Source organism: Didymosphaeria variabile (genome assembly GCF_027946475.1).
Source record: "Didymosphaeria variabile strain IMI 356815 chromosome Unknown scaffold_9, whole genome shotgun sequence".
Lineage (NCBI taxonomy): Eukaryota > Fungi > Ascomycota > Dothideomycetes > Pleosporales > Didymosphaeriaceae > Didymosphaeria > Didymosphaeria variabile.
Genome location: NW_026611628.1, coordinates 1,113,908 through 1,129,276, shown reverse-complemented (window position 1 = coordinate 1,129,276; position 15,369 = coordinate 1,113,908). Strand labels below are relative to the sequence as shown.

The following is a 15,369-nucleotide window of genomic DNA, read 5'->3' as shown; positions in this document are numbered from 1 at the left end:
CCTTTGCAATTTCGGGGACATTTGTTTGTCGGCCGACTTCGGAATCTGCAAGACACAATCAGTGGAGCAAAAGTAACATGAAGTGGAAGTCACAATGGCAGAGATGGGAGAGTTTTTAACTTTGAAATCATGTATTATTATTAAGTCGAGTGATCAGCTCAACAAAGTACCGTGCTTGCCTCGCAGCCGCCGGCAGAGAACAGATCAGTAGTGAGTGACAATGGCTCTTGCCATGCAGTCTGGTATCCCGCTGTAGTCGTAAAAATGCACAATTTTTCAGTGCAGTCCCTCTATCCCAATGCTCGAACCCGATTTTTAAATCCATCAAGAAAGACCCATGAACGCCGTAGCAATGCTACAAGAACTCCTTTCGCTGGAAAGATGACATGCCCGGTGGTATCGACATTTACAAGAAGAGCATGGCGATGGCGGCGGCGGAGAGAGCGCCGAAGCTCATGCCGATGGTGCTGGCAGCGCCCTGGTCGGCGGGGTTGGTGGAGGAGGCAGAAGGCTGGCTGGGAGAGGTGGGGTTGCTGGTGCTGTTGCCAGAAGGAGAGGCACCGCCAGTAGGGGCAGCGAGAGATGCGGTGGTAGAGACAACGGCAAAGGTAGTCGGCTGGGCGCTGGTAACATCACCCTCGCTGACGCAGAGGATGGCCTTCTCCTGGACGGGGTTGGTGGCAATCATGGCATTCTTGTCGGCAGTGAATTTAGCGGACCCCGTCTCCTTGCCCTCGGCGTCTTTGAAAGCCTGGCACGAGACTTTGCTCTTGTCAACGCCATCAGCGGAGACAATCTTCAGGCCACAGACTGAGGCAAGGTCGATGACGGTGAGCTTGTCGACATCGACATCGAACTGGTCAAGCGAGGTAGCGTTGGGCTGGAGGCAGGGAGTCTGCTCGAGCGTGACAGTGGCAGCGAAAGTGGTGGCAGCGAGAGCGGCGACAGTGGCGAAAGTGAAACCCTTCATTTTGAATGTGTTGTGTGGGGTATTGAGGATGGTGTTGTGGTAGTGTTCCGAAAGAGGAAGTGTGTTAGATGCGGACCTTAAGGAAGGAGCTAAGAGATGCAGAAGACTGAGCTGGAAGCAAACAGCGAATGTCTGAATGAAGCGTGTGAAGGTGGAGTGAATGTGCTGGTTGTTGTTGTTGTGTGATGATGATGGTTAGCAGCGAAGTTCGCAAGCCTTATATCCTCTTCCAACCACTGCACTCGCCGCAGAGCATGCCCCGAAATAGCAGCAGGGTTAGCGGCACGTCTCCACAGGACCACGGCTACGCCTTTCCCTTTCAGCGAGCCCGAATCGGGGCGCGAGCCGTCGATGAAACAAAAGAGGTTGGCGTGCGAAGGGGGCGCAAGCATCTTGGCGATCCAATCACGCGCCGGCCGTCAGCATACGGGCGCCGCAACCCCAGCCACGAAGAATGCTATTCCATGCTGTGCCCGAAAAGTCATGCATGGTCGGGAAGCAAACAGCAGTTGCCCTCTCGCGAAAGTGGTCAGAGAGTAAGCTTGTGCCTCCTTCCCCCCTACTGCTGGAGCCGCAGTGAGGATCGCGCTTTATTGGGATGAGCGGCGCGGGCGTCGGCGTGTCAGATTGATCTGGTAGAATCCCATGCATCCTTCGCAGCCTTTCTTTGCACATGTTCGACGGGAGAGCAACCAGATGCCAGCTGTGCCTCACGTGGGCCCATTGCTCAGTCGACATGTACAGCATCACCCTATCCATCTCATGCATCCTAAACGTTAAAAATGAGCTGAACGTGGCACCAATCTCGCGGGTCATCCTGCCATGTAAAGACCCGGCCGGGGACACTTGCGGCTCTGGAGTGCCTCTTTCGCGAAAGGGTACGCTCCTACACTTCGTCATACAGACCGTGATTCACAGTCGATCGTGCCAATACACGACTTGTTGAAACGTATACAGCGTCACACAACTCGAACTCCGTGCACATCGCAAGCACTCAATGACATCGTGGCCCCACGACAACACACCTCCTGCCGCAACCAGCATCCTTCGACTACTACCTAATAACATGCATATGAGCCTCATCACAAGAAGACCCACCTCGGGCATCCTGACTGTGCACTCCAACAAGCATCGCCTACGCTGCCACTACGCCGCGTGCACAGCCCTGCCGAGAGCGAGAAAGCTTAGGGCCCCCAACCAAGCGCGTCACATCTTAGGCGTCCCACTGTTAATGCTGGTCGCTATTCGCAGCCATGGCCTTGTAGACGGTCGTATACGCACGAAAGGCGGTGCAGATCTTGAAGGGCTACACGTTGCAGTTGCATCTACTTGTTACTGAACATCTCTCCGTTGGCGGGGCTGTCTCATTCTGGAATGTCACTGTCTACTATGTCGAGGCAAGGCAGCAATGTTACCTGATGACACAGTTTGCTGACCATTGAAAATTCGTGCGAGACAATATTGATGCGGGAGGACTTCTGCCCTGCTGACTGCTATAAAGTGCACGAATATTGGATGTTCTGCCATGTCTGATTGGTCGACAGCATGGTTGCGTTCATTCGAGATATATGATTGGCTGATCATAATTGCACAATTTTGCGTGCCACATTCCCATCAATCTCGCGGGGTGTGCTGCGGTCCTCTACTTCGCCGTAAATACCAATACTGAAAGTACACATTGACTTCTACGGCATCTCTGAGCAGTTTCACATCAATCTTTCTCAACGAATGAACAGTCGCCAAGCACCTGTCACTGCATTCGACGGTTGCCCGTTGTGGTAGAAAAACCGCGTTGAAGCTTTCCCTAGGGTCTTGGAGCAGACCCTTTGCGGTGCTATTTTGGCTACCGCGTCTTGGACCCTTTGTGGTGCGTGTTTGCGCGTGCATCGTCGATGCGGATCCCCATGTCGCAAAATCCTCAAATACCTAAGTAGTCGCTCTTCTATGGACCTCGTAGACCCTTTTTTGCACTGTGCTGTAGGCAAGCGAGAGGGTTCCGAAACGATAAACAAAGATTGCATTTTGACGTTCGTCGATCGGCTAGGCTATGCGAGAGCAGGCAGCTTCACCTTTCTGCCCATAACATCACATCAAGGACAAAATAAGAGAATCTAAAAAATAGAGAACACTCTCCTAATATATAAGGGTCCTGTATAGTAATTTTATAATTCAAACTCAATACACTGCTGTGTTGTGTCGCGATAAAAGTGGTGTGCGCTGAGTCCTTGCTCTCGATATTTTACGTCCCGCGAGTGGGCAGATCGACTCACATGCCCTCGACTGCTAAATGGCGCTGTAATCGACGGATGCCGCCAGTTGCTGCTTTCGGCCGGTTGAGAAGTCAGCAAAGGTTCACTAGCCGCACTACGGGATCAACTGACTCTTGTCGCGCACAACGATCACAGTATCTATCATCATTGAAGAGCTTCAAAATGTTGTCATAGAGCTGGTACGCTTGCTTGCAGAGGAACTCTTAGCTTAGAGATGGCGCTTTTGGTTTTATGTCTAACACAGAATTTGGAGAATAAGCATTCAACTAAATGCACTCGCGAACAGCCATTGTGACTGTCCTTTTCGTCACTTCTGAAGGAGATCGAGACGCGAAGTCCTCAAAATAACGCCACACCCATACTCGTACATCCGCCCAGTCTCTTCATACCCTCGACGGGCCTGCTTATGCTGCTCAGTACCCGTTCCGCGACGTCGATAGGTATGCCTGCCATGAAGATTCTCTCCCACCGTCACCTTCATATCCAAACTCCTTTTTATCTTTCCCCAATTCCATGTCCACATAAGAAATCCTGTGCCGCTCATATCCATCCCGCCCGGTCCATATCAAGAACCGGAATTCCAACTCATGCCACTCCAATGTACTTTCCACCATCAAAGGACCCTTCCCTAAGAACACACGAGGCCCTCGAAGTTCGTGTTGCAAAGCCATGATGATGCCTGCGTTTTCGGCTGCACCAAAGTTGATTTCTGGGCGGGTTGCGTTGGGTACTAGGGAGCGGATGTAGAGCGCCTGGCGGAAGACGCCGTCCTTGTAGACATCTGCTAGTTTCCATTTACGTGCATCGGTGTCGTTGAAGGAGAATGTGTAGCGTAGGCGGCGGAGGAGGATGGAGGCGGAATTCTGGATACGTTCGGCATCTTCGGGGTTGAGGAGCGTAGTTGTCTTGTTGTTGGGATCAGGGCTGGCTTGGTAGCGTGTCAATAGAGGAGATGTGGCACTGGAGTCTGGAAACGCTGCGATCTCAGCGTTTAGACTTGGTCCATTTTCGAGGTGCGTATGTGGATTCAATTCATTTTCGAGATGCGCAGATGGACTTGAGCCCGCATATGCACTTTCGTATGCATTTCGACTTGCGTACGCATGTTGCCTTGAGCGCGCATATTGAGTTGCGTACGCATAGCGACTTGATCTGTTTTCGAGGGGCGTATATACACTTGATCCGGTGCCGGGGTGCGTATCTGGACTGGAGTGCGCAAATAGACTTTAATACGTAAACGGGTTTGAATCCGCAAATGGACCTGATTCGTAATCGGGGTACCTAGGTAGATCTGACTCGTTGTCGAGGTGCCTAATTAGACTTGAATAGTTATAGAGGTGCAACGTAGTCTCGTGCAAAGGGTCTGACATAGTTTCCAAGTCAGAACGTACACGATCTAGGGCGAGGTAGTTGAAATTCATTCGTGCGGGAGCAAGCAAGGCGTAGATTTTGTACAGGGTGATTTCGAAGGACGGTTGCGTGTTGCTGCATTAGATAGCTGTAGGCAAAATAATATCATTACGGTGTGGGACCAAACCATACTACAACACGACACTAACCTTGGTACCGCGAACGTTCAGATCCACAACGAAGCCCATAGCATTAGAGAACCATCTTTTTAAACCCCTGTTTTACCCCAGGCTCAACAATACAAGGCCGATCGCACCAGCGTCTTCCGCTCTTCTGGCCGTTGCAGCTATTCCATCCTTTATGCACAGAATTCTGGTACCCTATGATCTCCCAGGCTGACCAATGCACTACTTAAACTTTTGACACGACTAGTAGCATGTAACCACGGGATTCTCCCATCCCTTAACATTCATTAAGCCCCAACATACCACTCCCTCTGCACCACCATCCAGCCTAGACCCACAACAGTCACCCCGAAAGGCAGCAAGATATCTCCCATCTTCACAGTCTTCCACACCACCATCTCGCTCACAAGCAGCCAGATCACGCCAACATAAGTCACCAGCGCGAGGTCGTACCTAAAGGCAGCAAAATTGTCAGTGCGTGTATCACAAACCAGGCGGAAGGGCATCGATCGCAGTCACAACTGGCTCAGTGTCTGAAGAAATTCAAACTTATGCAACGGCATAAACCACCGTTTAGACTTAGCCCTTACGTACAGTGCTTTGTTACTAATATCGTATGCCGCTTGTGCCCGTATCGCGCCCATGAGGATATTCATCACGCCGTAAATGTGCGCCAGAAGGGGCGTGTGGGGTGGATGTCGGGGGCCGGAGAAAGGCTTTAGAGATGTAGGAGGGGAGATGTAGCATATTAAGCCGTGGATGGTTGCCATTATCGCGGTGAAGATGAGGAAGTAGGATAGAAAGCCATTTTGTTGTGCCATTGTCCTCGGCTCTCGAAGGTCGACTGGAGAAGGATGAAGGTTGTCGAGCTATGAAAGCTGTAATTATGGAAGGGATGATCGAAAACAAGAAAGTCAGTGATTCCACGATGTTAATATGAGGCCTTGGTTTATACAACGGTGTCGGAATCTTTGTTCAACCATTATTTTCGGTCCCGGTTGGAGAGCCGCTGTCCGCCTCGTTCATGCGAGCAATCCTACTTCAACGGTCGTACACGTCCGATGCTAGCATTGCGGAAAAACTTGGGGCCTACTGGACCTGATGGAATTTTGACCTGCGGTGCGTGGGAATGCGGCAGGCTGGTAAGTGGTGTTCAGGCAAGTTGTTTAGTCACCAGACCACGCGACCGCGAGCAAGTGGACCCTGAACATTCGGACTGTATTTCCGATGGCTTTTGCGGGGTAATTTCCCCCACAAAGTGCCTATGGTGGGTGCTTCGCCGGGAACTGTTGCGTAGAGCTGCACGCATTGATCTCCTAGTATATGCTTCACATTGATAAGTAGCAAGTTGCATGCCTTCAATTCATGTTGACACCACATCGCTGTCCGACACCGTCCAATTCGACACGCTTAAAATCATGGCCTCCCCCTTCTCCGCCTCTAAATTCGCCCTCAGCTCCTCCTGCCTCGGCCTCCACCCATCCCATCCACTAGAAGAAAAGATCAAAGTAGCGGCAAAGTATGGCTTCACCGGCATCGAGATAGTTCATGGCGACCTAGAGCGTTACAGCAGCGCTAGAAGCCTCAGTATAACCTCCGCAGCACATCGCATCCGCGCACTATGTGACACTCTCAATCTACACATTCTCTCACTCTGTCCACTTGAAAACTTTGAAGGTCATCCGTCACCATTGGAAGACCGCCTCAGCACTGCGAGAGACTGGATCGACGTGGCGAGGATACTGAGAGCGGAATATGTGCAAGTTCCCGCGCAGTACGGATGTGACGCCTCGACGGATAATGCAGTCATCATATCCGAACTTCAACAGCTCGCTGACCTCGGTGTCGCCGCGGGACCCAAGATCGGTATAGCGTACGAGCCTATGGGTTGGTCCGTCGTACATAAGAGTTGGGAATCTGCGCTGAAGCTTGCGGAGCTTGTGAACAGGCCGAATTTCGGGATTTGCATTGACAGTTTTCACGTTGCGTCGCTGCTTTGGGGCGACCCAGCTCACACCAGTGGAAAGTATCCCAATGCGGACGGCGAGCTGGCCGAATCGCTGGCGAGATTGGTGCGCGAGCTTCCGCTCGAGAAGCTGTTCTATGTACAATTGTCCGGTGGGGAGAGGTTCTCGCCGGTGTATTCCTCAAAGCATCCATGGCATCTGGAGGGCGAAGCGAAGGAATTCACGTGGTCTAAACACGCAAGGCCGTTTCCACTGGAAACGGAACTTGGAGACTACATGCCCGTTGTCCCAATATTGGAAGCCATCCTTCAGACGGGGTATCAAGGCTGGATATCGCTCGAGACGTTTGATCGGAGGATGCGGGATCCAGTCTTTGATATTGAGACTGCTGCGGCGAGGGCAGAGATGTCGGTGAAGCGGTTACGGAAGGCGGTAGATGGCAAAGCTGCGAACCTTTGAAGTAAAGTGTTCCAAGCCAATGCCTTGACGGTTTCAGCCTTTGCGTCGTTTGCATAGGGCGGCAACTACGCTGATATCATCGAGTTTACCTGAATGGCATGAGTATTGTCAAAACATAGAAATGCAGGCCGAGTGAACTCACCTCCTTCGATGGACAGACCCTCATCAACCGCCTTCTCCATGTAAGGGCTCTCTGCAAACGGGTCCTCAGCAATCGTCCGTGCAGCGTTCACTAGTTCCTGAGCAACATATCGCATCCCGTCTGCGTAACTCTGTTCGGCAGGCTCCTTATCAGGATGTGACAAGCTCTTCTGGTCCAGCCACTTGTACATGCTGTCCACTACATTCTCCACTACTTCATGCTCCCACAGGTTGTCGACCACACCGTCAGTCATAGCAATAACAATGTCATCTTCCTCGATCTCAATGCGATCCATTACTGCGTTCTGAGCGGGCGTGTCAGGACTGTTTGTTCCCAGTTGCCGCGGGCAATCGAACCAGTGCCATTGCTCAGTGGTCTTGAAGATGACCTCCTTGTCTTTCGGTCGTATGACTAGAATCTGCGAGTCGCCAAGCTGTGTAACGTACAGTACTGGGCGTGTTGGATTATGGTCGTCTGCGCTGAGAAGCGCGGCGCATGCGGTCGTTGTGCCGAACCATTCATTCGGTTCGGAAGTTGCTTGTTGCGTCTGCTCAAACGCCCTCTCGAGATACGAAACGGGATCTGGCTCGTGTTGTGGGTCGTACTTTGCGTGCTCGGCTTCCAGGGACCAGAAATGGAGGATCAGTCTCGACCAGAGCCTGGTGGAATATTAGCTGCTAATGCACATCTAGATAGATAAGGAATTCCGTACGCAGCATGTCCCTTCTCCTTGGTTGCCCAAGCACCCACCCCATCATTTGCGCCAATAAAGTAGTCGCTGACCAGCACTGCGTCGTCCCCGTTTGTAACTCCCCGGATCATTTCGCCATTCACCTTCGGCCGTCGGTCTCTGCTCTTGTGATGGGTACTCAGAGGCTCGGAGAAGCTCGTCGAGGGTAACGACAGGAACGGCGGCGGAAATGGACGCGACGGACGCTTATGATACAGCGCGTATCCGGCTTCGAAGTAGAAGGGCGGTTTAGACACAGGCGGGGCAGCATCGTCTGGCACTGGTGTAGTCGTTCCTACCCTCGGTTCCTGCGGGGGACGAGCATAAAAGCGCGCAATCGTAGTGGGTAGCGAAAGGCATAGTGCTTGCGGATGTAATCGCCGGGCAGCAGATACGTGCTGAAGCAGGACGCCGAGGGGCAACGAACCGCGCGGGATCATTCCAGCGATACGCGAGCGGACGAGCATAGGCGCGATGGCCGCGTGCGCGTATGCGGTGCGATCTCAGATGCGCATGGGAGCTGTTTGCTTTGACCACGGGTGTTTGTTGAGGAGGCGGACATGGCCTCGGAATGGTTGGCTGCGGGCTGAATAATAAAGCCGTTAGTGACGTTGCAGGGTATTTATCGACAGAGCATCGCGACGGGTTTCCTTCGGGCTCTGACGAATGTTATTTGGCTCACGTTGATACTCGTCGACAATCTCAAGTAAGTAGAAAACAACAAAGACTCTATATTTTCTTGAGGTAGGACTATGACGGGGTGATCTACACCGACCAGATCTGCATCTGCAGGTACCCAGTGCCTGTAACCCCCACGTATATGCTTTTCGCTGTCTGGTATCTTTAAAGAAAATCTGAGCCTCGAACGGTCGACTGAGTGAGGATCGAGGAATCTGTGTTGAATGCGGCCCTCAATGAACACCTAGCAGCCCACGCCAATCCCTCTCGAACGCCGAAGCAATGCATGCTGTAGTATATATATCCCTCCGTCAACTGAAATGCAACCTGCCTAGCGCTCTCAAGCTCTTCTCTTGACGAAACTCTCCAAATCCTCCTTCGTCGCTACACCTAGCACGAACTTTCTCGACCCGTCGGTTACAACAGCAAACTCCTGCCTTCCCAACCCATCCACACCACCATTGAAGAACGCCTCCAGTTCCTCCAATGGCGTCTCCAACGTGATAACCTTGTACCGTGTACCGCGCCTCCGAAACTTTTGCATCGCTGCCTCCACCGGATCGCTATCCTTCACCTTCCCTTCCTTGAGAAGCTGCTGAAGGCGGGGAATGCTGATATACCCGAGCAGCGCGCGATTTTCAGACGTCACCGTGAGATGTGTATAGTCGCGTTCAAGCCCAGACATTAGGGCGTGCGAGACAGGGTCGGTCGGTCGACATGATAGCGCGGGAGGAGGTTCAAGATCTTCTACCGTTGCCTGTCGAAGGTTAGTCGCGAGGTGCAAAACCAGCGCGCAGGACACATACCCCGCGATATTTGTTCGCCCATAGTGACTGGTAGTCATCATTCGCCGTGGCGGGAGCTTCGGTAGACATGGTTGCAGTCGGAGAGGTGGGGTGGTGGGGTAGCTTGAATTGTTTGAAGCAATGAATCGCTCGAGAAGCCTCCCCCGCACTAATCGCGCACGAGCCAATGGTGAAGCTCATCACGGTGAAAGACTTGTTTTAACATATAGTATGATTCCAGACTGCATGGATATGTCCCAGCTTTTCTCCCAAGACCCGTGCTACGGAGCGCCGTTGCAGCCTTGCAAGCATAATAGACCGCTGTGGCTCGTGGGATAACCTGACGCCTGATGAGCGTTTCGACGTTTACTGCCTCGCAATAACCCAGCGCCCTAATGCACCTGTTTTTGGAGATGCAGTAACAAATGTTCGACTGATAGATGATATATCAAAAAGTGGCCTGGTACAAACCTACGATTCGGCGTACGGATTAGATCTGCCACAGTCATGCGACGCCTAATGTTATTCGCCTTCCGAATGATTTCAGTCTTTAACCCCGGCTGTACGTAGACTTTGGGCGATCAAGTGGTTTCTGGCCCAGCTCAATCTTCTCCTGGTGATTCTCCGGGGGTTTGGGAAACCTGACGGGCGGGCCTGCTGCGCGATCTTGACCTTGAGACGTCCTGTTTACGCTTCTTCACATCGGCCCGTGCTTCAGAATCTACAGAAGATGAGGAGCGTCTCCGTCTGTTCGCCTTTACTCGCGCAGGTTGTGGGGTAACAGACCGTGAATCGGGTGATCGTGAAGCAACATGACTTCGTCGACGGCGCGGTGGACTTCGAGATCGAGATCGCGACAGCCTGAGTGATGGTGAGCTTGACTTGTCCCTTGGTGTAGAAGATCTAGAGCGAGGTCTGCGCAACCTTCTGCTGTCATTGCTTGGGGAGAATGCCCTATCGTGACTCCTAGCTCTAGGACGACGCGCGGGTGACCTCGAAGGGGAGCGACGAGAGCGACGAATTGGAGATCTAGAGCGGTCAGATGAAGGTGCTCGACGGGCCCGTCGAGGAGGGCTTCTTGAGCGGCTCGAAGATGGCGAACGGCGGCGGCGACGAACGGGTGACCGGGAACGTCTAGGGGACGGAGATCGGCGGCGGTCGCGAGATCTATCACGACGTCCGCTGCCACGACCGCGGCCTCGACCTTCTGGCACGTAGACATCTCGCTCACGACGTGGTGGTGGAGAGCCCCTTCTCCCCCTGGACTCGTCAGTATCTTGCCTATCATAAGCAGTATTCGTAACGTACGGTGGGGGAGGCCTTTCATCGCGACGACGTGGACCACGGTCACCCCGGAAGCCTCCACGTCCGCGACCTCGTTCAGGGCGGTCACGACCACGATCGGGACCACGATCGGAACGCTCGTTGCGGCGGAACGAATCGAGCATTTGCTCTTCTTCGCGACGGTTCTGGAGGGCGGCTTTGGATGCCTGTGTATATATGTTAGTGCTGTAGATGTAATCGAGGCTGGGGTTGGCGTAACGCACCTTTTCCTGCTGGAGCTCAAGCTTCTTCGCCTCGAGCATCGCCGTTGGTACTCCCAAGGGACTTTCTTGCGCACTCAGCATTAAGTTCCACAGCTCTTTGCAAAACTTGGGGGCCTTCGGCGTCAAGGAAGCCTTGGAGCTGGACTTGTAGTTCCTTGATCTTGGGCTACATATCAACGGATTAGCTCGAGAACAGCCCTGCTTGCGGGTACACTGACAAACTGATCAGTTTCGAGTATGTTGTAGACCATGTCCACTACGATATCGTCCTCCGGGAGGAACTCGTTGATCTTGCTGGCGATCCATGTTTTGATAACGTCGAGGTTGACTTTCTTGGTGTCTACACGCTTGTCGAACTCGGGCGGGAATTTAGTTGCTTTCAGGACCCTCTGGGTTGCGGCGTCCAACGGCATTGTCGCGACGTTGCTCCCAATTGCACTTGGTAGGGGGAGGTTGGAGAGTGTCGCGTGGGGTGTTCGCGTCGTGGAAGAGCTGAGAGCAGCTCGTGTGGAGCTACTGCAGGTTAGTAAGTCGGAGCTACGGCCAATCAACGCTCCCTCCGGCCGCAGTCCGTCCACGAGTAGTCTAGGCAAGAGGACGAGCAAGCATCAACATTTGTGCAACGAGCAATGGAGCGAGGTGTAGGGTTCTGCGATCAGGCCCCTTTCTGAGATTTCAGAAAAGCATCCTCCAGAGGATGGGTGTATCTTAAAGTCGGTCCCGCTTTGCTACCCTGTTTGTCTCTCAATATGACGGTGACTGGAGGTGGATGATGCCTCATGAGATTGTCTTTTTGCAACTATAAACTCGCAGGGATCTGTGCATTTACCGCAGTCTATTCAATGTAGTGCTTCTAAGGGCTCATTGATCTTGATGCGACTGCTCACGCTTTCTCACTTGTAGCCGAAAATGAGTCTTTGGACGGACATAAGTCCCAACATGAAGTGTGACTGCCTCATTTAAATGCTACCTTCTGCTCTGTCTAGCCGTAGCTTCTAATCGCGTCCACGCGCAATCGCGACACAAACAGGGCATCTACAGCAGGACCGACAACAAGGGATCTCCCATTTATGCTTCACCTCCTGCCCCAACTTTACCACCTCCGCCCCCATCTATTGCTCGTTGTGTCGTCTTATTCCATCCTTACCACGGCACATCACTCACTCCTTTTCTTCCCCTCGCATCGGCACACCGAACTTGGCTGGGCCGCGCTCCGTCACCGTCCTTCTCACCATTCACACCATGTCTGATGTCGAGGGTCCGTCATCTCCGCCTGTCATCGAAGTAGCACATTTGACGCCAAATACTGAGGACCCGCCCGAGGCTCCCCCGCCGACACCAATTGCGGAAGAGCTGCCGTCGCCATGTACGTCGATACCACCTCTTCCCTGACACAAGCTGACGATTTTCGAGTTTTCCCAGAAGAAACTATGGTCGTCACGACGGAAGATGGCAAACCCGTCGAGGCCATCGTAATTGAGCCGGCTGCCGAAGGCGTTGCGATCGTTGAAGCCATTCTCGAGCCCGAGCCCAAGCCCGAACCCGAGAAGGAGCCGGAGCCTGAGCCTCCTGTCGAAGAGAAGGGCGAGGATGATCCACCGCCTGAGCCCTCTCCCACGAAAGAAGAGCCGCCCTTCGAACCTCCGGTGGAGAAGATAGCTGAGCCTGAACCGGAATCCGGCAAAGAGGTTGAGAACGAGCCGGAGCCTGAAAAGGAGCCCGAAACAGAGCCGGAACCGGGGAAGGAACCAGAGCCTAAGGAGTCACCTCCTGTCGAAGAGAAGGTTGAGGAGGAAGTCCAGGCTGAACCGGAGCCGGAGCCGGAGCATCCTGCTGAGGAGAATCCGGAAGAACTACCAGCGACAGTCGAAAGCAAGACCGAAGAGGAACCTCAACCCGATCCTGACCCAGAAGCGGAGCCTAGGCCTCCAGTCGAGGAAGAGCCACCCGCAGAAGAGCCGAAAGTAAAAGAGCCTGTCATCTTGGAAGAGTCGAAGGCCGAAGAGCCGCCGCCAGCAGAAGAACCTCTAGCAGAAGTGAAGAAAGAGGAGCTGGCACCGGTGCCTGAGCCACCCAAGCGCAGGAAGAGAGATGTTGTGCGGGCCAAAGCAGTCCCTAAATTTCCTATCAAGCTCATTGCGGGCCCCGAGATTGGAGCCGTCGCCATCTTCCTGATAAAGGAGAAGGCCAAAGGTGTCGATATCAGCCCGCAGCTGGATGCGCTGATGAAAGGTGGTTGAGAAGCCGTTATCGTCTCCTACGTCAACGCTCAGACACACCATCCTTTTCCCTAAGCTTTATTTTATTATGTGGTCTTGTTTTGGAAAGGCATCATTGGAATTTCGCAAGTTGGTAGTTTCCCCCTTGCAATGTCAAATGTTCTTTGTCCTGTCATGGCCTACACACTGGCTCTTGTGCCGTGTTTTCGAGTCCAGTCTCCAGACTAAAACCATAGGGAGCCACGTGTACAATAAAGTAATGCAAGACTCTTGTACGATACCCGAGAGTTCGTGTCGCATGGTTACGCGGGTTTTCCCCGTCTCAACCATGCCTTTTCTTCAGCCGTCTTCAATGTAGAAGAATGCCTGCTCCCCGCGCGCATAGGTTCTTTGAGACATCCAATCCTCTCTGTGTTTCCGTATTGCATATTTTACTCCACTCAGCAATCCTCAAACCCCAACAGCTCTCTCCACGCTCGCTCTTGCCTCCTCCAGTCCAGACCCAAGCTCGCCCCTCCGGTGCGCCTCCTTGACCGTGTAGTGCAGCTCCACGAGCTCTTTTGCACGCTTGATGTCACTATCTTGCTCTTCCGTCTTCTCTGCTGTTGAGTTGTCAGTAGCATTTGGACGCGCGGAGACGAGGGCGAGTGCGGCAGCGGGGTCGCAAACGCGGAGGGAGACAAGGTCGGAGAGGATGTGTGCGAGCTGCAGCTGAGAAGGGGGGGTTGTTTGGGAGGACATCGTTCCTTCGTCGTGAATACGTAGGGTAGCTGGTAAGTTTGGTGGGTTTTGAAGTTGTTGGTGATGTAGCAGTGGGCAGCTCAGCCGTGGGGCGCCGACCTCGGTCCGTCCGGCAGGGGTCCCGAGCGTGTGTCGGGAACGCAACCGTGACCTCCAGTCATTTCTTCGGACATCAGTTGGATACGACAGTGTATCTATTAACTTCCCTTTTTGTATATACCGCTCTTGTATATACTTTGGGGATCATGGCGGCGAGTATACAGTCCATCAAGCAGGGCTGCAGGAAGGTACGTGTGTGAATTATGCTTGAATGTACAAAGAAGGGCAAGGAGAGAAAGAGCCTGGGTTTGGTGTATTGAAAGGGATTGAGGCGTCTACGCCTGGCAATTTGGCGTTGTAGCTCATGATGTGCTGGAGCAAGAGCCCGAGCATTGCTTGCTCTCTGCAATTGCAATTAAAGCGCTTCGGACACATCAATCGCTGACTTTGTACCCAGGTCATGTGCATAGGCAGGAACTATGCGTGAGTCACAACCTGTGAAAAGTGAAGAGAAATATACCGGACAACACTAATGCGTGTTTCAGCGACCACATCGCCGAGCTCAACAGTGCCCGCCCCAAACAACCCTTCTTCTTCCTGAAGCCCCCGTCCTCGATCTTGCTTCCAGGCGCTGGACCAGTCCTCCGTCCCCGTGGCGTGACCATGCACTACGAAGTCGAGCTCGGTCTCGTCATGGGCAAGACACTGCGCGACCTGGATCCTGAGGACACCAAGGGAGCCATGGACGCAATTGAAGGTACTAGAATTCCTACCACATATCATGATTGTAGCTGTCTTGATGTGAATGTGCGAAACTCAAACTGATATTGACTTTTTCACCCCACAGGCTATCTCCTGGCCATCGACATGACCGCCCGTAACGTCCAGGACGAAGCCAAGAAGAAGGGTCTCCCCTGGTCTATCGCCAAAGGCTTCGACACCTTCCTACCCATCTCAAATTTCATCGCCAAGTCCCGGATTCCGAACCCGCAAAACGCTCATCTATGGCTTTCTGTTAACAATGAGATCAAGCAATCCGACAACACCGACTTGATGCTGTTCCGGTACCCCAGGATGCTGAGTGACATCAGCCGCGTGATGACTTTGGAGAAGGGTGATATTGTACTGACGGGAACACCCAAGGGCGTAGGACCGGTCAGGACGGGTGATGTAATGAGAGCGGGACTAAAAGTCGATGGCAAGGATATTGAAGAGGCGAATCTCGAGGTACCGGTCGCTGATCGGGATGGTCCGTATGAGTTTAAGGAGACGTAGTTTGCGTAGAGC

At 53.0% G+C, this 15,369-nt stretch overlaps 8 protein-coding genes across 8 annotated transcripts; 3 read left to right on the top strand and 5 right to left on the bottom strand.

Annotated features, from left to right (window-relative positions):
- Window positions 1–406: 406 nt before the first annotated feature.
- N0V89_011680 (uncharacterized protein) lies at window positions 407–970 on the bottom strand (the record flags this gene model as incomplete). Its single annotated transcript, XM_056220408.1, has 1 exon — window positions 407–970. One exon carries the CDS (start codon window positions 968–970, stop codon window positions 407–409), a length of 564 nt encoding a protein of 187 aa, XP_056065711.1.
- Window positions 971–3,653: 2,683 nt separating this feature from the next.
- N0V89_011679 (uncharacterized protein) lies at window positions 3,654–4,345 on the bottom strand (the record flags this gene model as incomplete). The annotated part of the gene is made up of 2 exons (XM_056220407.1): window positions 3,654–4,216; window positions 4,342–4,345. The coding sequence occupies 2 exons, from the start codon at window positions 4,343–4,345 to the stop codon at window positions 3,654–3,656; spliced, it is 567 nt and encodes a 188-aa protein (XP_056065710.1).
- A 1,848-nt stretch (window positions 4,346–6,193) lies between these two features.
- On the top strand, window positions 6,194–7,201 carry N0V89_011678 (uncharacterized protein; the record flags this gene model as incomplete). The annotated part of the gene is made up of 1 exon (XM_056220406.1): window positions 6,194–7,201. One exon carries the CDS (start codon window positions 6,194–6,196, stop codon window positions 7,199–7,201), a length of 1,008 nt encoding a protein of 335 aa, XP_056065709.1.
- Window positions 7,202–7,266: 65 nt separating this feature from the next.
- N0V89_011677 (uncharacterized protein) lies at window positions 7,267–8,540 on the bottom strand (the record flags this gene model as incomplete). The annotated part of the gene is made up of 2 exons (XM_056220405.1): window positions 7,267–8,002; window positions 8,056–8,540. 2 exons carry the CDS (start codon window positions 8,538–8,540, stop codon window positions 7,267–7,269), a joined length of 1,221 nt encoding a protein of 406 aa, XP_056065708.1.
- Window positions 8,541–9,091: 551 nt separating this feature from the next.
- On the bottom strand, window positions 9,092–9,626 carry N0V89_011676 (uncharacterized protein; the record flags this gene model as incomplete). The annotated part of the gene is made up of 2 exons (XM_056220404.1): window positions 9,092–9,508; window positions 9,558–9,626. The coding sequence occupies 2 exons, from the start codon at window positions 9,624–9,626 to the stop codon at window positions 9,092–9,094; spliced, it is 486 nt and encodes a 161-aa protein (XP_056065707.1).
- A 667-nt stretch (window positions 9,627–10,293) lies between these two features.
- On the bottom strand, window positions 10,294–11,496 carry N0V89_011675 (uncharacterized protein; the record flags this gene model as incomplete). The annotated part of the gene is made up of 4 exons (XM_056220403.1): window positions 10,294–10,796; window positions 10,845–11,026; window positions 11,158–11,249; window positions 11,302–11,496. 4 exons carry the CDS (start codon window positions 11,494–11,496, stop codon window positions 10,294–10,296), a joined length of 972 nt encoding a protein of 323 aa, XP_056065706.1.
- Window positions 11,497–12,325: 829 nt separating this feature from the next.
- Window positions 12,326–13,323, top strand: N0V89_011674 (uncharacterized protein; the record flags this gene model as incomplete). The annotated part of the gene is made up of 2 exons (XM_056220402.1): window positions 12,326–12,449; window positions 12,497–13,323. 2 exons carry the CDS (start codon window positions 12,326–12,328, stop codon window positions 13,321–13,323), a joined length of 951 nt encoding a protein of 316 aa, XP_056065705.1.
- Window positions 13,324–14,288: 965 nt separating this feature from the next.
- On the top strand, window positions 14,289–15,357 carry N0V89_011673 (uncharacterized protein; the record flags this gene model as incomplete). The annotated part of the gene is made up of 4 exons (XM_056220401.1): window positions 14,289–14,330; window positions 14,540–14,565; window positions 14,628–14,839; window positions 14,930–15,357. The coding sequence occupies 4 exons, from the start codon at window positions 14,289–14,291 to the stop codon at window positions 15,355–15,357; spliced, it is 708 nt and encodes a 235-aa protein (XP_056065704.1).
- Between the last annotated feature and the right edge of the window lie 12 nt (window positions 15,358–15,369).